Source organism: Podarcis filfolensis (assembly GCF_964270895.1).
Source record: "Podarcis filfolensis genome assembly, chromosome: 5".
Taxonomy (NCBI): Eukaryota; Metazoa; Chordata; class Lepidosauria; order Squamata; family Lacertidae; genus Podarcis; species Podarcis filfolensis.
Window position 1 is genome coordinate 72,315,994 of NC_139608.1, and position 23,392 is coordinate 72,339,385.

The 23,392-nt window shown below is 44.5% G+C and overlaps 1 protein-coding gene across 4 annotated transcripts in view; it reads left to right on the forward strand.

Moving 5' to 3' along the window:
* The window catches only part of JMJD1C (jumonji domain containing 1C), a 115,951-nt gene that overhangs the window by 2,922 nt on the left and 89,637 nt on the right, over nucleotides 1-23,392 (forward strand). The window contains exon 1 of one of the 4 annotated variants that reach the window (XM_083614412.1): nucleotides 886-1,160. The exons of 1 other annotated variant lie outside the window; for it this stretch is intronic. Coding sequence is in view for 2 of the 3 variants with exons in the window: in XM_083614409.1 (XP_083470535.1) it covers nucleotides 15,641-15,787 (147 nt within the window). In the remaining variant the exon portion in view is untranslated. Of the gene's footprint in view, nucleotides 1-885; nucleotides 1,161-15,315; nucleotides 15,788-23,392 lie in introns of those variants that run through there. 2 more of the 4 variants (XM_083614409.1, XM_083614410.1) reach the window with 2 other exon arrangements.

Below are 23,392 nucleotides of genomic sequence, written 5' to 3' on the forward strand. Positions count from 1 at the left end.
CATTGTTACATATTGTGGGGGCGAATGTGCCTTCTTTTGATCAGCTAATCTGGATTGTATTTGCTTTGCTTCAGGCAGGGTGTATGTGAGTCCAGGCAGGATGTGTAGGAACAGTCAGAGAGATTTCTGGTTCTCTGTGCAATACCTACAGAAGTTGGAATGTCACTAACAGTGCCACACGATTGTCTGCCTGAGGCAGCAAATTGCCTGTTGCTTACCTTTGAGTTTGCCATCTTAAATTAATGTGAGAGGGTAGAAGGCAGGTGAGATAAGAAGTATTTAAGTATTTGACTGCAATTGTTAAAGTCCCGACTGTAACAAGGTGGTGAAGTAAACCAGAGTCCATGGCACTCTAGGGAGGCTTGCTTATTAGAAAGATACCTGTTATGTATTGGGTTTAAGCGCAAACAGGCCTTGACCCAAATGGGTTGCACCGTGGGGTTGAGCCGTAGGGAATTTGGGGGTCCGTTGTACAGTCCCAGGTTTCCATCAAAGACTGATGGAAACTCCTGGCAGATCGATTCAAAATCTGCCCCTGGGGAAATCTGATAAAGCCCTGAAATACCTAAGCCTAACGGCCCGAACCATGCTAGGCCTAGAAGGCTAGTGAATGGGCCTTCAGTTATGATGAGGTTCAAATTCTTGGTGTACTTCTTAAACTGGACCTTGAAGGTGCCCATCCCTTTTAGCTGGATTCTTTTTCTCTGTAAGTCCCATAGCACTACAGGGGCCGGGCAGAGAGGAGGACCGCCGTTAGGGCAAAGCTCTTTCAGAGTCTATCTTGAGTTGTACCCTAAGCTTATTGGACCCCGGGGAAGGAAGTTGAAGTACCTGGCTGGAGAGGTGGACTGTAAGTCCTCCTCTATGTAGGTCTCGTGGACATGTTGCTTGGGTCATGCTCTGGAGGTCTTGGAGCGGCAGACTCGACCAATGTGCCCAGTCTTCTCACAGCGGCAACATGTGGCGTCCCAAAACCTGCATGTCCGACGCTCGTGGTTTTCTCTACAGCTGGCACAGGTCCCTTGAGGTGCGTCAGATGATCGCTGGTTCGATGATGTGCTTGTAGCTTGGGAGCAGTGGTGTTGGTCGGATCGGTCCAAAGCTCAGTGGACATCCTCATTGTGGGAATCTACGGAAGAGGACCTCTCTCTCTGGATGCGGTGAGTTCTCCTTTCAGTACGTGGGCTGTGGGCCGCCTCGTGGGCATTATCCTTCTCAAAGGCCGTGGCCATATTCATTGCTTCCATCATCATGAAGTCATCTTTTGCCAGCAGCTTGCGGCGGAGATGGCTGTCTCGCACGCCACTGATGAACCTTTCGAGAAGTCATTATACAATGTCAGCGAATTGGCAATACGTCGCAATCGCCCAGAGTGCTGTGATGTATTCACTCGCTGACTCTTGCACTTGTTGCTCTCTTTGTGCAAAGTTATAGCGGCGGTGGTTCTTAGTTGGCTGAGGCGCGAGGTGTCTTGTCATAGCCTGTGTCAGCTCATCGAAAGTGCATGCCTCTATGTCCCTGGGTGCCATCAGACCTTCCAGTAGAGTGATGGCAGAATTTCCTAGCACCGTCAATAGCACATCCACCTTGTCTGCCTCCCTAGTGAAGCCTTGTAGTCGGACGTAGCTCCTTATTCGGTGGAGCCACTGCAACCATTCTGCAGGATGGCTCATATCCAAGTCCGATGACAGCCGACTATGACTGGTGGCCATCCTCGGACCTGGACCAGTCGCTTGTGCAATTGTGGGTGGTTGTGAAGACGTCGCAGGTGCTGTCACGTTTCTGGGACTATTTGCTGAGTCCAGGGTGGCGGTGAGGTTGCGCTTACTGTGAGGCAGCAGGCTGTGGTGCGCGGTCTTGGGCCTCTGGCAGCCAGCAGGAGCTCATCAATCCCACCTTCATCGCCAATGTTAAATGTTCGGGAAAAGTCAGAAGCCCAAGGCAGTATAAGTTCCTCAACTACGTTTATTCAACATTTGTCAGCGACAACAGCTCACTCATAGGAAAACAAGAACCAAACTGACTGGACAACACAATAATAATGCTGAGCATGAACTGACAGTTGACAGTTGAAAGAGCATGCACTTACTTGCCATTAGAGCGTTCGTCTACCAACACTTATAGGATTGCTTAGAACGCGCCTTGTAACATAAAAAGTGTTAAACCCAATACATAACAATACCCTTGAGTGGCTATAACAGGGCATCAGATATAAGAAGCCAAGACAAGGCTTTGGGCCAGGAGAAGGTTTCTGCATCCATGGGAATGGGAGCTGAGAGGGTATGCTGATCAAAGAGGTAGGGTGGAAAGGAACAGCTTAAATTGTTGGTTGTCAGAGCAGCTGAGAGGCTGTAAAAAGAGCTCTGCTGGATCAGGCCAAAGGCCTATCTAGTCCCTTGTTTTGTTCCCATGATGGCCAACCACATGCTTACGGGAAGCCCTCCGGCAGGACCTGAATACAGTGGCCCTATTCATACTTGCGTTCCCCAGCAATTGTTCCTCAGTGGCATACAGTCTCCGATACACGAGCTAATAGAGAGCCATCATGACTAGTAGCAAATGATAGTCTTAGTTGTTTTTTAAAGCTGCCCAAGTTGATGGCCATCATCGCTACATCAAATACAATGGACGCTCGGGTTGCGAACGTAATCCATGCGGGAGGCACGTTTGCAACCCGCGTCTGTGCATGTGCGGGTTGTGATTCGGGGCTTCTTCGCATGCACAAAGCGTGATTTTGTGGTTCTGCGCAAGCACCAAAACCTGGAAGTAACCCATTCCGGTACTTCCAGGTTTCGGCGCATCAGTAACCCGAAAACGCGCAACCTGAAGTGTCTGTAACCTGAGGTTTGACTGTAGTAACTAATTCCACAGGTATGTGAAGAAGCACTTCCTTTGCCAATCCAAATATCCAACCATTTGCCTTCATTGAATAGCCCTGGGTTCTAGTATTGGAAGAGAAGAAGGAAAACTGACCCCACCTACTTTCTCTCGATACCATAAATAATTTTATAGTGCTCTAACATGTCCTCCCTTATTCGCCTTTTTTCTAGGCTACAAAGCCCCAAACGCTTTAAGCTTTCCTCATTGGTGAGTTGCTCCAGCCCCTTTATGAATTGGGTTGTCCTTATCTGCCGCACCTTTTCCAGCTCTGCCTTACTAGAGTTACAAAATAAAGGTTTCCAGGTGCCTGTGAGTGCTGGAGTTGCTGTGGGATTAATTCTGCTGTGAATCTTGCCTCGTCATGCTGCTGTGCCCCTGTAACCTAGGAAGCTGCCTTCTAGTCAGATCATTTGTCCATCTGGAATCAGCTCTCTGGGTATTCAGACTGGGATCTCTCCCAGCCCTACTTGGAGGTGCCAGGGATTGAACCTGGGATCATCTGGATTCAATCAACTCAACGCTACTTGTGCGTTTAAAACCAGATTATTACAAAGACGATACATACAATACCCAGTACTCGCAGAAACCAATCCTTTAAAAGGGGTGGGGTTGCATTTTCTTCCGTTTAGGAAAAGAGGTGTGCAAACGATTAAGCACTAGTCAAACAAGTTTTAAGTTGTTAAACTTATTTTGCAATGTAAGGACATTTACCAGTTCTATGGGTTACATACGCTGAAGCTTGCGTGCAGTCAGTTTCTGCTAGAGAGCCATTCTTATACCAGTGTTGCCCTTTATGAGGGGGGGGGGGGAGGCCACAAGAAATAGCTTTTGCCTTCATTGCCATGGTAACAGAATCCTTAGTGGAAAGCTGCATTTACATTTAAAGAGACACTTATAAATGTAAACACAAATAGCAATTAGGTGTCAGTTTTGTTACTAAGAGTCTGTCATATCTCATAGAATTTGAGCTTCAGTATAAAGAGGTAGAGCAAAAGCTTGTTTATCAAACAGGAATGAAAACAGAAATGCAACTGCAATTAATACCAAGGAGAAAATCAAAGGCTACCTGGAATCTGAAAAATAGAAACTGAATTAATTACTTCTCCAGAATGAATTTGGCATTTGTTTCTTTAGAAATGAACTGTAACAGATTTTGACGCCTATCCATTTTCAATCTGAAATTATTTCCCTATAAAATAGCAATTTTTAAGATTCCATTAGAAATGACAATATACTAGTGTTTCTCAAGCTAGAGGGCAACTGTCCACACCCTGAAGGGAACATCAGCAGGGGCTGTGCAAACAGTTGTATATGCCTTACTGGTACTAGGCTTGTAAACAGTCAAGGCTCAGCATTTCTCAATCATCTTTGTGGCTGTCACACATTGTGTATTTAGCAGAAGTCTTCCTTTTAACACTTTTATACCTGGTTCCTGTACCTGCAAGATGCTGTTCCTAATACTGAGCCTCTTTCATGAGAGTAACTGTCCTTATTGCAAAGCTTTTCTGTTTTGAAATGTTTGTTTAAAGTCTTTATATCTTTATGTACCCCACAGTGGTTTACAGCACAATTTAAAACAAAACAATAATAAAATGCACAGTAATCTAATGAAAGGTAATAGACAAATGGCATGATTTGCACGGGAAATCATCGTTAAACTAACAATGAAAGCAGCAAAATAAAAACTCCAGTTCCAATGTTGTAAAATATAGCATCCTCCTAATACCATTTTAAAGTACACAGCATTACAATTCCCGAAATTAGAATAAAAATTGCTTCACCCAGAACGTAAAACATATCAGTGGGTACCAGGTATTCCTCCGTTCGGAGGAAGACCCTCATCCTCCCATATCTGGGGTGGGGAGCCTGTGGTTGTTGCTGAACTACAACTCTCATCATTCCTGACCATTGTCCATGTTGCCAGAGGAAATGGGAGTTGGAGTCCAACAATGTTTAGAGGGCCCCAGAGCTGTAGTTAATAAGTGACTTGTCTGCAGAAAAAAACGGGCTGTAGAAATCCTCGGTGTTGAAAGACCTGGTGTTTCCGCCACCTCTCTAGTGCACTTTTCCTGCTTCTGTCTCATTTTCTAGTCCTTGGATCTGCCCATATGCTGCACTATTTGTTTTGTTTTGCTGCCTGCATGCCACACGAAACAGACAGCCTACTTGAGAGGCGCTTAAAAAACGTGTGTGTTGGGACAGTGGAAGGAGCACAGGAATCACGTGTCACACATTTTGCTGCCTGCCAGCCACAATGAACAATCAACAGGCAGCTGCGTGGCTTGAAAATCTGGAGTGAGGGGAGAAATGCGGGAATCTTCCCATTGTTGTGGTTTTTCTTCTGCTTACTGACATGTGGAACAGGAAGCGGCTTGAGAGACTTGAGTTGAATATGGCAGTGGGATTGTTCCAGGGTTGAGTTGGGGGAGCCCAGGGCAGAGGCCAGAGGCATTGTCAGAATGATGGTGCTAATAAGGATCACCTTTTTCATGGTTGTTCCCAAGTCATTTTAGGGAAAACATTTCAGTGGCATCATTATTATCAACTTTTCCTCTTCCTCTGCTCACAGCAGGGATTATTCCCACGTTGCTTGAGGAGGGGGTCAGCGCAGTGCAAAGGCAGAAATAATATTATTCCCATGCTTCCCTAATTTTGAGAAGCTTGCAGATGGCATTCAGCTTCAATCATCAAACTTATCTGGGCCAGTATTGTTCAACGGCTATTCTAGTGAGTTCTTAAACGTGGGTGTTTTTTGTGCAATTGTATATTTTATTATTATTTGTGACTATGTATGTGTATGGCTGGCTGTAGTTACTAAACTTTATTTCTGGATTCAGTTGATTTTTGTTTTCTAATCTGTAGCAGCATGCCAAGACTTAACAATGTCTGGAAAAGAAAATGTCTTTTCAAACATTTTTTTTTTAAAAAAAACAAAAATAAATCTGAATAGATTTTTCATATTTGAACCATTGTAGGTTTCCGTCTCTTCTTTTTCTGCTCTTTTTTGAGGCAGCAGCCATTTTGTGTTAAGCCACACCCCGGCAGCACCAAAATTCCAAATTTGTCCCCAGATTTGAAAAGGTTTTCAACCACCGGTGTAGGCACTACTGACACTGGTCTGACTCAATAAAGGCAGCCTCCTGTGTTCCTATTCAGAGCTACGTTGCCTAGGAACATGGTTAGCACCTCATAATAAAAACTGGATTTAGCCCATGGCATCAGAAGAGTTAATGGGTTAGGAGAACCTGAAACAATTGGAAGCCAACATTAGCTGAAATGGTCTGTATGAATAATCTGCCATGGTATTTTCCTATTCAGATGCCCTCCACTTTTTAATCACTTCTTATGGGCTTTTCTCTTAACCAGACAGCTGGGAACACACCTATAGCTTTATTTTCTTTTGACTGACCTGCCCCTAGTCTTGTCAAAACCCGCCCCCAGCATTTGGCAATAACAACTCTTCTCTCTCTGTGTTTTTTATTTAATCATAACATTTTTGCTAAAAAGAACCTCAAAGCACGCACTAACGGCCTAAAGCATTTGGAGTTGCAGTTTCAAACTGAAGATTTTTAATTAACCCCAGATTAAATTAGTTTGATTGCATCCCAGTGAAATGCAAGGTTTTCCCTTTTAGGTGGAGCCTCACAAAATAGTGTGATCTTATTGTCTGGGGTGGGATGGAGTGGGGGAGATAATAAAACTTTTTTACAGGAAGCAACATAACGCAATACTACTCACCCCCATTAAAGTAGATGTTATTTGCGTGGCTTAGAACCTGCCTAAATTTATATATCCTTATTTGTTTTATAAATTAGGTTTATAGAGAAGGTTTTTCTCTTTAGTAAGGTGGCGAGGGAGTTAAGTACCTTTTTCACTTATAAGTAGAGCTAGCAGAAAAAGCTTCCCAAGTTCCTTTTTCTAAAGGAAACATGATCCAGAAAGGAAGGGGAGAGTTCAGCATGGCTCAGTTTCAGGTCTGTAGCTATGGCAGCAGAGTCTTATGGCTATACTGGTTTATTGCTTCCATTTGGTGTTATTGGAGCCTGGAAAAAAAATGTAGCTCCTATGAATGGAGACTATAGAAAACGGAAACACTTCACTCCTTCCCTCTGTGTTGACAGCCTGTTAAGATTACTGCTTTGTTAGGAACTTTTTCTCGACTGAAAGCAGAGGTTTTTATGACTTGGGGATGTTTTCAGCTTTCCATTTTTTCTCCTCCTCTTCCCCCAACCCCCGGCATAAGACCAGGATCTCCTTGTGATGACCTGGCAAAGGCTGAAGGGGAAAGTTCCAGAAGAGGCAGATTTGGTGGCTGAAGAAAAGGAAATAAATAGTGCCAAAGCAGTTGTTAATGCAAGCAAAATTTCCTAAGCACGCACAGAAACTGCAGAAGTATCTATCAAGCTGGTCATGTTTTGCGTACGGAATGCCTCTGCCCGTGTTGCTTTCCAAGAGATGATGGATTGGCTAGCTTATTAGCTGTAGAGGACCAATCTGGTCCAACAGCTAGAAGGTTGGGCTCCAGTGGAGGAAATTCAGGCTACAATACAATACTTATGAAGCGTGCTTGGTGGCCTTGGCAAGCCAAAACCTTTCAGCCCACCCACTTTGCCAGGATGGTGTGAGGCAAAGTTTTATGCACAGTTAGGTGCACAGTTCCATCAGGTTCGATGAGTTTAGGTGCACCAAACTGCATAGGATTGAGCGGTGCAATTTTGCTCTGAGCTCCTTTGAGGAAGGATGGAATGCAAATGTAAAAAGATAAAATAAAAGCAAGAGGGCCTGGCACTCAAAGTATTTTGGTACATGCTGTATCTAGAAAAACATATCAAGCAACTCTTACTCCTCCACCCCTGAATGATGGCTGTGTATCTCCTTACACAATGTTTGCTCAGATGCTTCAGTTTTGCTGTGAATGTAAGGACAGTTACATGGAAATAGATTCTAATTAAATTGAGATTTAATTTCAGGTGAATGTACTGAGCACAGTGTTGGGTTGCAGCGTTCGAAATTTGCCAGGCCCCAAAATGGCAACTAGGCATTCCATTTTGGTGACTGTAACCCTGGTTTAAGGAGCCATTTAGTGCCTAGCTTATATACCTGAGTATATATATATGTATATATATATGTGTGTGTGTGTGTGTGTATGTATATATGAGTATGTATATATATGTTTGGTATATATGTATATATGTTGGGTTGTAATATTTAGAAGTGAACTCCATGGACATCAGGGAACCTTCTAGGTAAATTTCATGTGTGGAGTATGATACTAAGCATATTTGCTGTGTAAATTCTAGTTCACTGAAGAGAGCTTAATCCTAGGTGCCTTAATCCTGCAAGCTTTAGTGCAGTTGTGACCTCCAAGTTAGATTGGAGAATTAGAGGCAATGTTTGTTCCGTTGTACCTTTGAAACCACAAATTTGTTCTACATAGACTCCAGCCTTCCTTCTAAACCACTCTGTTTCTTGCTCTATAGCTAAAGCTTTTGAGCAGCATTGTGCAAGTCATGTGACTTAGGGAAACTTGTCGGGGGGGGGGTCACCTCAGTTTTGAAAGTATTGGTTTTCTAGGCACTTCGAAAGTAGAGTATTATACATACTAAAGTGAAGCATTCCTTATTCAGCTGATAGCATTCACCTATGCAGTGTCTGTTAATGTAGGATTGCCATACTGTTGAGCTATTTTTATGGAAATTTGCCAAAAATCAACACTTCCGACATGGGTTGCCACCCCGGTCATTTTTACCAATTTTTGGAAATTCCCCCCGGATGCTGTTTCCGCCGGATGAATCCCGCATATGTATGGCAGCCTGAGTTAATGAGCAGGGAGGATCAGCAGTATTTTTCATACATACAACACACCATGCACCTTGTCCATGTTCTCGAATCTCAGCAGCTGAAATTGGACCAGACTCTACCCTGAACCTATTAATTGACTGAACTGATGGATTTGTGGTATTCGAGTCATGGCAGATGCTAATGACTTTATCTCCAAAGAATGCTTAGCAAATGGGTCACAGCAGGCTACTGAGAGTTTTAAAATATTGTGATGTAAATCAGGCTGAAGGCCTTGAGCCACTCTAGTAGACAGCACTACATAAACAGGCTGTTGGCAGAGTGCTGTTTCTTCACCAGTAGCAGCACAGTTGCTTGTTGAGACCTATTCTGATTCCTGTACCTACAGCTGAGCACAGCCAGAACTCTTTCCTGTGGTCCTCACTACTTCTCCAGAGCTTCAGGCTCAGATTCCTCAGGCTCCATCTATTTTGCATTATGCAGTGATAGGCTAGTGCACAAATGCATGTAAGTTATGACTGAATGTGTGACTAGCCTCCACTGAAAAGTATCATGGATGAGGTCCTGTCAAAAAGCATCACTTAACATTATAATCACAAGATAAACATGCAGTATAATAATTCCATTTGATTTTATGACATAACTCCTATAAGGAGCAGTAGTATTTGAGGTGCACAAAAATAAATAATGACAATCCATTTAATTTTTACATTAGATAGAGTATCGATACCAGAACATGACAGTCAGGCACCACAATATTTCACCTAGGAAATTAATGCACAGTGTTAAAGAAAGATTGAACAGTTTAACAACAGCAATGTAATTTTTTCCTCCTCTAGTAAAAACCTAATGCCCACTCACTATTTTCTCTACCGCAAGCTCGACTGCCATGAAGACTGATTATTTCATTTGGAGCTATCTCTTCCTCCTCACAGCAATCTTCATCAAGGGCAGTAGACCTCTCAAAAGTGAAGAATCTGGCTCCCTATAGCAAAGACTTGCCTGTCATTAATATAGGATCTAGCTGCAGGCCACCTTTGGGAAGTCACTGTTACCATAGGCTTAGCCCCAACTCATCTGCAATCTAGAAATATTACTTCCCTTCCCACCTTGCAGGGTTGTAAACATCATTGAGGTCTTGGTCACTTTATCTGTATGTTGCTTTTCTGTATACATCCCATTCAAAGTGGTTCACAGCCAAGCATGACACTGACACAAGTGATTCACACGAAGGACTCTGAACATTCTAAAGTAATGTACACATTTGATTGTTTAAGGGATGAGTAGTATTTTTAAATACTAAACCACTGAGCCTTCAGTAGAGGGCACAGTATAATTATGAAGTAATTATGCTTCTTTACATGAACAATATCACACAACTAATCTGACCAGTCTATTCAACTCTAGACATACTCCATTCATGTAAATAGTAATACGGTAAAACCCTGTCCTCATGAATATTAACTCACTGGTAAAAATGTGAAGAGCAGTGAGTGATTGCATCTTTGGCGATAAAAGTTTATTACTGAGGTGTTTAATCTGATAGGTATTTTGAGCCTTCCAGAAATTAGGTCAAATTTGACATTGATCTAAATCTAAACCAAATGCATTTTCTTAATAGACTTGTTTTGTTCCACCTCATCTTGCTCCCCACCTCTGTAGCAGTACACCCTGCGTCTCCTTTGTGTTTTGCTCCTCAGTGGTTACCATTGATTGGTTTGAGGTAGGGGAAAGAAACATATGCAAGCAGAAAGCAAAGGGGAAGGGAGAAATGTGGCAAATAGATGTAAAAGATTATGGCCCTAATTCACCTAGTTAGCAATTGCTAAGACCATTGAAAGATATGGGACTCTGGTAGCCACAAATAACTTGTTTTGGTTTCAGTAAAACGTGTAGAGCAATCCTATGTATGTGTACTCCTAAATTTGTATAGGATTGTAGCCTGAATCATGACTGACTGTAGCTGGACTGGGGCATATAGTCAATCTAACATCAATACCATGAGCTATCCTGGTGTGTCTTTCCATTATCAGAATGAGATGGAGCTTCCTTTTGTGGGGTTCACTCAAGACACTCTGTTTTAGCTCACCACCAGCACATTAAAAGTATAAACAGTTTCCTTGCCCTTTTACATGACTTTATTGATGATGTGGGAATTCTAATCTGCTTTGGTGACTGAGAATATTTTAAGGACAAGGAGCAATCTTGTGTGCCACAGCTCAGGATGACTAATGTACAGCGTGCATATAGTTTAATGAATTAAAGGGGCTGCTTTAGGATAACAAGGTATCTTCGATCCCTTCCAGCTCCTGTGATTCAGTGATTAATCTGCCTTAACCTGTTTTTTGTTTGTTTGTTTGTTTGTTAACCTGACCAAGTTATGCCATTGAAAACTATTGAGTGATGTGACAGAAATGACCACACTGTGGTTTGATCAATTAATCAATTACAGGTCAAGAGTTATAAAACCATTTGGCACATAGAAGGCAAGAAGCATTTGAAAGCCTTGATCTCCTTATGGGCCAATAAAAAAGTCAGTTGCTTCACAAAGTGTAACAAATACTATGAGGATATAGGATCTCAACCATCTGTATTTGGAACATCCAGTTTTAAAAAAACCCTTAGGCTATCTGCTGCCTGGATGCTTCAGTACTGTAATTTCTTCCCGTTTCTCTCAGTGAGTTTTATAAGCTTGGCAGTGCTGCTGCTGATTGACAACAAATTGATGAGGTGGGAAGTGAGCCATAAGGGAACAAGGTGCTCTCCCATGGGCCTACTCATGTTGTGCAATGGTGTCTAGGGAAGTGGACCACTTGAAGGCATTCTTACGATCTGATGTTGCTCCTTTCTACTCATGTGGAGTAGTAGTTGTGTGAAAGTTCTTGCAGCAAGTCAGAGGGATAGGCTTCTCACACTGTGAGAATATGAAACTTCCAGCTACCACCGTGCCAGTTAATGGCAGCTGGGATACACTCCCTTTGCCCAGAGATAGTTTAAAGAATATTGTACGTTTACTTACGTTCTCCTTACTGAGGGATTCAGATGATGGGGAAAAAAGACCTTAATTGACCAGCCTAAAAGATAAGCATGTAATGCTTGTAAGGCTTAATTAAGGTGGACCCTAGATGTTGTCATTGTTTTATAATGGTTAGCACTTTGCTTTTTCACAAACTTAAGAAATAATAATTATGCTTTATCTATATAGAATTTTTATAGTATGCCAGTGTTGTTTTTATGTTAATTTAGAATTAAATGCTTGCTTCTACTTGGACTGAATCTAGAATTTGATTAGAATCATAGAATTGTAGAGTTGGAAGGGACCCTGAGGACGATTTAGTCCCAACCCCCTGCAATGCAGGAATAGGCAGCTGTCCCACACAGGGATAGAACCTGCAACCTTGGCAATTATCAGCACCATGCTCTAACCAGCTGGAACTATTCAGGCTAGAAAAACAATTAAATGTCTAAATTATGAAATCTCCCTCATCCTTACAATAAACACATAAGGAAGATTGTTATTGTCCCCATTTATATTATGGGCAACTGTGGCTTACTGATTTGGCAAATGCCACCCAACTAGGTCCATGGCTGAAATGGAATTTGAATCTATGTATGACCCGGAAGCTGTACGCCGGCTCCCTCGGCCAATAAAGCGAGATGAGCACCGCAACCCCAGAGTCGGTCACGACTGGACCTAATGGTCAGGGGTCCCTTTATGCAAAATATTAAATACCTTCTCCACAATTTCTCCCCACAATAAATTACTACCGTATTTTTCGCCCCATAGGACGCACCGGCCCATAAGGCGCACCTAGTTTTTTGGGGGGGGAATAAAGGGGGGAATTAATTTTTTTCCCCCAGGGGCTGGGGCGGGGGAAGCCCGAACTTCCCTGGACCCCAGCCCCCAGAACAGGCAGCTCTCCGCAAGCCGTGGGAGCCCAGTGCCGGGCTCCCACCACTTGCGGAGAGCTGCGCGAAGCTTGAAGCCTGGGCGCGTTGAGCTCAGCGCGCCCAGGCTTCGGCATGCAGGCAACTCTCCGCAAGCCGTGGGAGCCCAGCACCGGGCTCCCACGGCTTGCGGAGAGCTGCGCGAAGCCTGGAGAGCGAGAGGGGTCGGTGCGCACTGACCCCTCTCGCTCTCCAGGCTTCAGCGAAAGCCTGCATTTGCCCAATAGGACGCACACACATTTCCCCTACATTTTTGGAGGGGGGAAAGTGTGTCCTATAGGGCGAAAAATACGGTAATTTTTAATACTTAGTTCACATCTTCTCTCAAGACTGCATCTCTGTTGTGGAGCTGTCACATTTTCTCTAACACTCAATTTGCAATACTTCGTATCAGGCAAAATCCATTGCTGTACCCATTGCTCTCATGGTTGTGACATAGGATTCAATTGCATGCCTCTTGGAAATTGTCTGCAGTACAGTAAGCCCACAGTTAACTTGCGTGCATTCAACTTTACGTGCTTGCCAAAAAAAATTTTTTTAAGTAAAATAAATAAAAAGGGGGCAACATCCAGAAAAACCCCTGTCAATTCACCTCACCACCTTTGCACCTAATGTGTTTCGACTACTGTACGCACAATTTTGGCTTTATGTGCAATCCCTGGAACGTAATCCCCCACCCATTAAATTGTGGGTTTACTGTATTAGCGACTAGTATACATTTCACCATCTGAAGCTTTGTGATTTTAAAAAAAGTCAACGGGAATTGGGTGTTGGTATGCAAAGGTAGAGAGTGCTCATAAGCTTGCCAGATCACACTCAGATTTGCTGTTTCTCTCAGTTGTGGCTTCTTCGTGTTCCGTCCTCAATCCCTTTGTCTACCCCATTCTTCTCCCTGCTATGCACCACACCTGGAGTCCTGTTCACTACAGCAGGTGACAGGGGGTAGACAAAGGCACCTAGAAACAAATTGATGGGACTTGTAGCTGCTGCAATTTCTGCTTTAATCACCAGCTTTAAAGGGAGAGAGTAAATCTCCAGGATGCCACCTGACAAACCTAACCTCCCTCTTTCATTAACCTTTTATAAAATAAAATTAAAAACGTTGAGCAGCAGCAGCTACTTCCGCATTACAGAATAATATTGTACTCTATTGGCATTGAGTTGGGCTGGCTAGAGTATTGTGCTTACACACAAAGGATAAAATGCGGCACTCATTGTTTGCTTGTGTAGAAAGGCCGAGTCAAGCACTCTATCCACTAGCCCACAAAGACTGCTTAGCCAGAGCTGCATGTTAATCTGGTTTCCCTTTCTGACTGAACTGGAACTTAGAAGCATATGGTGTAATAGTACAATCTTCACCCTGTGCTAATTGTGAAGCAGTTTGCTGACACACTGTGCTAGTAATGGCTGTGTCCCCTATCTATGCATGCCAAGCTCTAGCAGAAGGAGCTATGAAACGTCAGTGTACCTGGAACAGAAAATACAACCTGCCAGGGCAGGCTGAAATATTCATGCTTCCTTCCAAAACAATGTTAGCAAGCTCAATTCTTCATCGCCTTTTCCCTGAACTGATGCAGTCCTTCCTATTGCAGCAGAAGCAGCATCACTACAGCGCAGTAACCATGGCAAGACTATGTTCAGAGCAAAAACACTACGCTGGATAGGTAGAAATTTCCCTGGGTGGGTGTTTCGTTCAGAGAGAGAGAGAGAGAAAGAGAGATTGGGTGACCTCAGCTGCTGTGAGTCATCCTGCAGAGATGAGAGGGAAAAGCAGTGAAGAAAAACAAAACAAAATCCAGACCAATCCCTGTATGGGTAATATAGGAACAGGCAGTGTCTGGAATAGAAACCAGGCGAGGGAAGGACAGAGAGGGGCATGGGGTGGGAGAACAGAGGACGTGGGGTGGGGTTCTGCTGTCTTTTTGGAAAGCCTAATTCGGATAAGGAGAGGGAAGCAGCCGACCAGGCGAAAAAAGAGAAACAAAACACCTCGCTGAGAGTTGCAGATTCACAGCATGCTGGCTGCAATCTCCCCAGCTCTGCTCGCTCTCCCGCCCGCTCCTGAAAACCCCAAAGTCGTCCCGTTCGCTTTTGATCTTTCCCTCCCCCTCTCCACTGCGTGGAATTCCAGCTGCTCGCTTCCAGTGGCGCCAGAGGGGCTCAAGGCGCGCGGGGGTGGGTTGGTTGGGGGGCGCGAGAGAAAACGGGAGCGCCTCCTCGCTCGTATTGTCAGAAACGGCGGGTGCGGGAGGGGCCTCGTGGTCTGTGCGCGCCCCCACCCCCCTTCCCGCGCCAGCCAGCTGCCCCGCTTTGCTCTCTGAGGCGATCTATATCCCCTCGCTGTTCTCCTCCCTCTGGCGCGGCCCGGGTCCTTTGGCCGCCGCTGTTGCTGAGGCGGCGGGAGTCGAAGTTTTCCAGCCACGGAACGCCAGACAGTTGCCCGCTCTGTTCCTGGCTGGCTGCCTCCCTGCCGTGCCGCCTCCTCCTCCCCCCCCCCCCCAGGGCACGGACGTCGCGCGCGACCGCGGGCGGACTCTTTCCCTTGCCGCGGTGTCTCCCCCGCGCCCTCCCCGCTCCTCCCTCTCCCGCCCGAGCCAACGCGTTTGTGTCTGGCGGAGGGAGACGGCGCGTTGTGCCGGTCTCCATGGCAGTGGGCTCGTGTGGGCGGAGTGGTCGGGGCCGCAGCGCGGCTCTGAGCGAACGGCTCCCCCGCCCCCTCCGCTCTGCCCTCCCTTCCGTGTGTTTGTGTCAGGCTGGTCGCGGCGGCGGCGGCTGAGCGGCTGCCCGGGGCGCCCGGCTCGGAGCGGCGGGCGAGAGGAGGCAGAGACCCTCCCCCGGTGCCCCGTCTCTCTCACACACGAAGCCCCGACGCGCGGACGCCCTCCCCCCGCCTCGGCTCCTCTAGGCATGGGCGACCCTTAGCGAGAGCGAGGGAGAGAGAAGGGGGGAGACGCGAGCGAGCGCGGCGGCTGGTGTGGTTGGCTGCTCGCTCTGCTCTTCGGCGGCGGCCGCCATGGCGGTGGCGGTGGAGTCGCGGCCGGAGCTGGTGGGGAAGCGGTTCTTGTGCGTCGGAGGAGACGAGCCGCCCGAGAACGGGCGTTGGAGAGCCGGCGTCATCCGCACCGTCTCGCACCGGGACTCGCGGAGCCCCGAGTTGTCGGTAAGAGGCTGCCATTCCCGTCTCCCTCCGTCCCTCCCTCAGGGGGGTCCCGGCTCAGCCCAGCCCCTCCCGCGAAGCGGACCCCCCCCCCGACGCCGCCCCGTAGCCGAAAATTTGGGGAGCGGAAAGCAGCGAGGAGGACTCCCTGCCCTTTCCGAGGAGTGCAGTGGCTTTCTCCCCTATAGAGAGCCCTTTTAAGGGCGAGAGCAGGGAGGGGGACGAAGTGTGGGGCTTCTCTTTTCTTCACACACACACACACACACACACACACACACGCATATATGGTGCCACATATATGGGGTGTGTTTGTTGGGGCGAGTGAGAGGAGTGGAGGTAGTAACAGGACACTCCCCCCTCCCTGCTCGTGAATGGGGGGGAGGCGACGAGGGAGTTTAAACATGACACATCCGCTCTCATTTCCCCTTTTCTAGGCCCCGAACAGAGAAGGGGCTTACAGTGGGTTAGCAGCAGCAGAAAATCTCTTCTCCCCCCACCTCTCTCTCTCTCTCTGCTTCCCACCCAGCCTCATCTTTAAGGAAGGGAAGCGCCAATTGCTCGTCCGTTCTCTGGGGTGGTGTGGGGTTTTTTGCGGGGGGGGGGGTGAGGGGGGATGTCTGGTGTTGAACCAGGTTGATTCGGATCATTGAACGGGGGGCGGGGGATACCGTGATTACACAGCAGCAGCCGCCAACTGTTGGTGATTTGCAGATGGGAGTTCTTAGGAAAGAAGGGTTTGTCTTTCACACGCACAGGCAACACACACACACACACACACACACACACACACACACGTACATATATACTTTGCTGCCGCTGCTTCGCTTCGCTTCGCAATATTAATGTGGAGTTGTGTATGTGCCCAGCATATGTGATGAGGAAAGCGGATAGAAGGCATTGGTTTTTGATTCACATTCTTGTGAGAAATGTAGCTGTTGGTTTGGCCCGTTCATTCCTTTAAATACCACCCTATAAAACAGGCGCTGGCTGTCCTCTGGCAAATCTGGTGGGTGGGTCTTTGTTTTTTAAATGCCATAGGTTGAGCAGTTGTAGTCAAACAGAAAACCTCCTCTTGTGGAATTTTTATAAACGTTTTAAGAAGCCATTGGTCTTTCGAACTAGTGTGTCTCCTGCCAGTGTTTTCCTAATGGGTGTAGGAATGTGAATGGAGGGAGGGAGGGAGCCAGGATATATTGTGGGGGAAGGGAAGGAAAAAGCAACCAGGATTTCCTTGCCCTGTGTAAGAAATACATGCTACTCGAATTCCATTTACAGTTTTTCTAAAGATTTAACATTTATGTTCAATGCTTGCTGGAGAATCTAGCTATGTGATACATGTTACTACTACAGTTGTACAAGCTGCATTTTTAAAAAATGCTGCAGTGCTTATAAAAACTTAGTTTCTCTGTTTTCCCAGTGTTCTTTAAATTGGCTTCCCGATTACCTCCAAGTACCATTAATAACAAATTGTTCAAGGATTTTTCTTTAACAAATTAAATAGGAAAATAATGATACTTACTTTTAGACAGTAATATTTGCTTCACTGCTGACAATGTGCTGTTCTCGTTTTTGTGGGTCTGTTGTGTGACTGTTTTACAGAGGAAGGGTGCTTTTTAAAGATTGTAAATATCCCTTTTGGTGTTGCTTTAAAATCCTGAACTTTTTATTTTATACTTAATTGTAAATGTATGTAATGCATGCTTATAAAGAAGTAGCATATTTACTTTGATGTAAAATATTTGGAGAAATGACTATACCCCTTCCTTTTTCTAGTCCACCACTTAGCAGTTAAAGTCTATGGAGAAACATAGGAAAAATAGAAAAGGGGGGTCTTTGCTGAAAGAGCCGAATATAATTTCCCAAAAAACCCACCCCTTTTTTGGTGTATATGCTTACAAACTTAATTCCTTCATAAATCCTGCAACCTCCTGCCCCCAGCAAATTGATGGGTGGAGCTTAGACTTGCTGCCAGGATATATCTGCTCACAGTTGTTTAAAATAAATAGAGGAGGTGTGTACTGGAAATTGTGAGCACAGCACCTTCAGTGAATGAAAGAAAAACATTAAGAAGCAAATGGTTGGTAAAAATCATGCAATGCTGCTGTAGAAATGCAAAAGGGTGGCTTTGCTGTTGTTCATCGCTTAAGTCTTGTTAAAATAGCTTGAGCATTTCCACGCTTAAGATGTGATGCGAAGTTCTCATCTTCTAAAGTATTGGGCAGGGTGGGGGGACCTATAAGTCATAACAGTGCAGGCATGGTTGGGGAGGCGTTGTAGCAGATACTGTTTACTAGGAGCCCATGAGTGTCACACAGCTGATCTCACATTAGTTAAAACTGCAGTGGAGGTACTAGCTGGACAAAGAATATTATTTTCCTAGCAACAAATACTGTAGTTTGTATATAGAAAATACAGTATCAGTGTTGTACAAGAGTGTTACCTTGAGTGTAGATATCCAGGTCCTTCGCAGCAAATTAATATCTGCATTACTTGAAAACTGGAATCCTATGCATGCTTACCAGTGAGTATACACCTGTTGTGCTGCTTGGTATGTATTTTCAAGAGAGCCAGTAGAGAACAAGCTGCCCCAATTGTTACTGTTCTCATAGCAGTGTGATAAGGTGCAAAGTAAAGAAAGACCCACAGTCCAAAGTTCTGCATCTTTTTAGAGGAAAGGTTAGATTTTATTGTACTAAGGTTTAGGAGTACAGATTACAATTGCAAATCTTCTATATAGGGTTAAGTTCTATTCTAATTACTGGAATGTAGAAGGAGTTCCTTGGCCATTGCTGGCTTCTCTAGTATTTGACTGCTGTTGTGGGTGGAGCATCTTTGTTAATCCTTCTAGGCTTCCATTCTTAGGTTGTTTCTATGAATAGTTCTAAAGTCTGTTGGTACTCAGAGTGAAATAGAAATCATTTATGTTTGGGGTAAGGGAGTGGTGGTTTAGTTCATCTATGCAGTATTCAGATAGCAATTTAGAAAACTGCCCAGTGTTGTAAATTTCACTGCACTAGACATAAGCTACCAGCAAATCAAAAGCATTTAAACCAGACTGTTTTCTAAAACTTTTTGTTGTAGACCACTCTTCTGGTTTGCTTTACAGGCCACAACATTTTTAATGTTACAGTCCTAAGAGGCCACTTGAAATATATTGTGGTGTACCATGTATTCAGAGTAGGAGTAACTATGTTAGTTCCTCCACCTTCTTTTTGAGACTATATATGTATATACAGAGTGTGTGTGTGTGTGTGTGCACGTGCGCTTCATTTTCGGGTGTTTGTCAATGGGACACTGAAGTGGTGTAACAAGGAATATGGTCACACCAGCTGGCAGTGATTATTCTACTGTTGGCATACGCTGTCTGGAAAATGAGCATGTTGTCTTTGCGTTGCACACGGCATTCTCTGATCCAGAATTTGAAATCCTTCGTTAGCTCCAGTTGTATTTCTACTTGCATTATAAATGGTTCTGGAAACTTGATACAAGCATAGTATGCATGTATAATGCATAACTACCTAAATGCAGATGTACTCTGTGAATCTCAGGAGGGAATATTAAGCTTGTGCCAGAAATTCAGCTCAGAGAGCCTTTCAGACTAATTTAAGACTCCTTTGTGGTCCTCCCTATTCCTCATGGAGTCTGGAAATTTGGGACTATGGAAAAAACCACAAGGATAAACCTTGAGTCTACCCTGGTGTAAAACCTAGCATATCATTTTGTAAAACAAACAAACCAGGAGTGGTCACCCAACCCAAATCCTGTCATCCAAGCCTTATACTATTCAGATATTTATTTCTCTTGTATTCAGAGCTAAGGTCCTCTGTATCTCTTTCTGCCCCATATCACAAGTAGGCAGGTGACTGCCTTTTAGCAAGCCTAGCCTAAAATGTCCTACATTGGGCATAGGTAATAAAATGGTTATAGAATTAGGACTGAGGACAGTGTGAAGACCCTATGGAGTTACCTGCTATAATTACTTCTGTGTTCAACATCTGTAATTAAGAAAGCTTTTTTCAAATAAAAGGTCATTTGTTAATGTTAGGCAGATGTTTGGTATTCCATTAGTAATATTAACTCAAGAAATCACATTTTTCTGCAGTCGAAAAGTGTTGCATAATATGCTGAACTAACAAGTCTACAGTTGAAACTCAAATCTCAGAAGTGTCAACAAATGAGATATTTCTGTTTATCTTCTCTGTTACTTATAAACAGACGTTTGAGCCAGTCTCCAGATAGCATGCTTTAGGGAAAGAGCATTTTGCTTAAAACATACACTAGAACTATCATTCCTTTCAAATAAAAACATAATGCTTTTAGTGATGAAATGTATAGTTTTGTGTTAGAAAAAAAATCAGTTCTCTATAAACACTCACAAATAGTTTGTGAAGGATTGGATATTAAGAAATTTTGAGTTTGAGGAACCACTTAATATACAGTGGTACCTCTGGATGAGGACGGGATCTGTTCCGGAGCCCCGTTCGCATCCTGAAGCGAACGCAACCTGTGTTCGCGGGTCACGATTTGCCGCTTCTGCGCATATGCGTGACGTTATTTTGAGCGCATGCGCGAGCAGTGAAACCCAGAAGTAACACGCTCCATTACTTCTGGGTCGCCGCAGAGCGCAACCCAAAAATGCTCAACCTGAAGCATATTCAACCCAAGGTATGACTGTACAGTAAATAAATGTGTAGAACATCCTTGTAAATTGGCTCCCGAAAGTTACAGTGGTACCTCTGGCTGTGAACGGGATCCATTCCGGAGGCCCGTTCGCAACATGAAAAGCCCGCAACCTGAAGCACCGTATCTGCCACATATGCCAGCTGCCTGCAATCTGTCGCATCCCTGGCAGCCCACTCGCTTGCCTGAGTGAAATTCTGTGACCAAATTCTTATAGTGACCAAATGAGTGGTTAAGAACAAGGGTCCTATGTGAAGATTGTGCCTATTTTACTAGGTAAAGAGGTAAAGGACTCCTGGACGGTTAAGTCTAGTCAAAGGCGACTATGGGGTCGCAGTGCTCATCTGGCTTTCAGGACGAAGGAGCCGGTATTTGTCCACAGACAGCTTTCTGGATCATGTGGCCAGCATGACTAAACTGCTTCTGGCGCAACGGCACAGTGTGACGGAAACCAGGACGCACAAAAACGCCGTTTAACTTCCTGCCACAGCGGTACCTATTTATCTACTTGTACTGGCGTGCTTTCGAACTGCTAGGTTGGCAGGAACTGGGACAAAGCAACAGGAGGTCACCCCGTTGTGCAGATTTGAACCACCAACCTTCTGATTGGCAAGCCCAAGAGGCTCAATGGTTTAGACCACAGCACCTCTATGTATATCCACTTTGGGAGCCATCTTCCAGTTTCTTTTGAAAATGTGTATACTCAATAGAAGAGACAAATGTGCAGTTTTGTCTCCCATGATCTCTATCCAGGTTTTTTTCCCCAATTTGAGTCTTCCTGTGCTTATGTTTACGCAGCCAAATTCACACCACCAGTGCACCAACAGATAGATGTGGGGTAACCTCAAGGTACAGGTACAGGTCTGGAGGAAAAAAAACTTAAGAGGGGCATCCACAAAACAGCCCAATAATAACTCAGTGGCACAGAATGTTTAAAGACTGGCAGAGGCGGGGAATCCCAAAACTCTCTGAAAACAGAAATCAAATGGAGTGTCCAGGATAACAGAGAAACAGATATAGGATAGAAATATAGCCCTCTAATTGGATAGGTCACTTTCTGATCAACGCTGAGAAGCTAAATGTCCCTGGAGAACTGCTCATTACAATCAATAACAAATTTAAAAATGGGCTCACACACGTTGTGTGTATCTGCTTGGGGGAGGGGATAATGAAGTGAATTGGGGTGATTCAGGGCAGTGTTAGAAACTCAGATATATAAGCTGTTTTCCAAATGGCACCTTAAACCAGGCATAGGCAAACTCCGGCCCTCCAGAAGTTTGGGACTACGATTCCCATCATCGCTGACCACTGGTCCTGTTAGCTAGGGATGATGGGAATTGTGGTCCCAAACATCTGGAGGGCCGGAGTTTGCCTATGCCTGTCTTAAACTAAGGTTACGTTTGCCACATTGTAATGTCTAGTCGCTTTTAAAAAAAACCAGACATCATATTCAAATTAATCAGGAAACTGTTCTTTAACCAGGGAGAAGAAAGGCAAGAAATTGGCATTTTTTTACAAGGCATTTCAAAGGATAGCAATTTTACTTTGAATTCAACCAAGGAAGGAATCTGTGGTAGACAAAATCACAATAATTATTTAATTATGTTAAGACAAATGTGCTAAATATGTACCTGTGTTAAATATACACAGTAACTAATGGTTAAAAAAGGAATGTGTTCTTTTAAACTTAGTGCCACAGTGAACTTTAAAAGTGTGGGGGGGTCTCCTTCACCTACAGACTTGTGCTATTTCTAAAATTATAAACACATCTAAGGCTAGACAGATCTGTAGGGGGATGACGACTGCCTTCAGTTCCCTGTAGTTCCCAAATACGCTCCTAGTTGCTACAGACCGCATCAGGATATTGCTGCATTTTTATTTTATTTTATATTTATTTAATTTCTTTTACTCCTTGCACTGTGGTGCTCCCAGGGTCAATCTTATTTTCACACCGCAGAGCAAGCCAGCTGACTTGCACTTCAGCAGATGATGGAGATGTCAGTTGCTGAGCCTGACAACAGGACATCTCAACTTGGTCACAAGTAGACCACCCCAAGTCGCAAAACGTGCCTGGCCCCCTGGGGATTTTGAACACTGATTTAAAGGTACCCCCCATTCATGTTGAAATGCGATGTCAGTACTCCCCAGGTTGGATCAGGGGCCCTGCAAAGCCATTTGTCTTTTACATTGTTGGGCTGAGGACTACAAATATACCAAGAAGGGATATAAAAATAGTAGTGCGTTTTTAAGGAAAGCAGGTGGTGGTTGGGTTGGCTGGCTTTCATCTAACAGATTCTAACTGCTTGAAAACCAGCCAGTTTGCTACCACCCTCCTTGACAGCTGAATGGATAATTCCAGCTTCTACAGTACTATGAGCAAGTAATGAACAATGTAACAGTGTTGTCTACAAAAAGTGGTCATTTTTTAATGTAACTTACATAACAGAATATTAAGTTTTAGTTTAGCTGTGTTACAACTGCTTCTGGTAGCTAACCCCTGGAAGCCATTACAGTGGTACTTTGGTTTAAGAACAGTCCGGTTTAAGAAAGATTTGGTTTATAAGCTCTGCAAAACCGGAAATAGTGTCCCGGTTTGAGAACTTGACCTCGGTCTAAGAACAGAATCCGAACGGTGGAAGGGCACCGGCGGCGGGAAGCCTCATTAGGGAAAGCGTGCCTCGGTTTAAGAACGGTTTTGGTTTAAGAATGGACTTTCAGAACGGATTAAGTTTGTAAACCGAGGTACCACTGTATTAGTGTTAGCTAAGTGATTTACAAGATGCTCTCATAGTGTGTCACAGTCACACCCTAAATATGTGGAGCCTGTTCTTACATTTAGACTCCAGTTCAGAGCAGACATGGTGGGTGGATAAAATTTATCCACCCAAGCTGCAGGTAAACTTCCTTGTGAAGACTTGTTTAAAGATA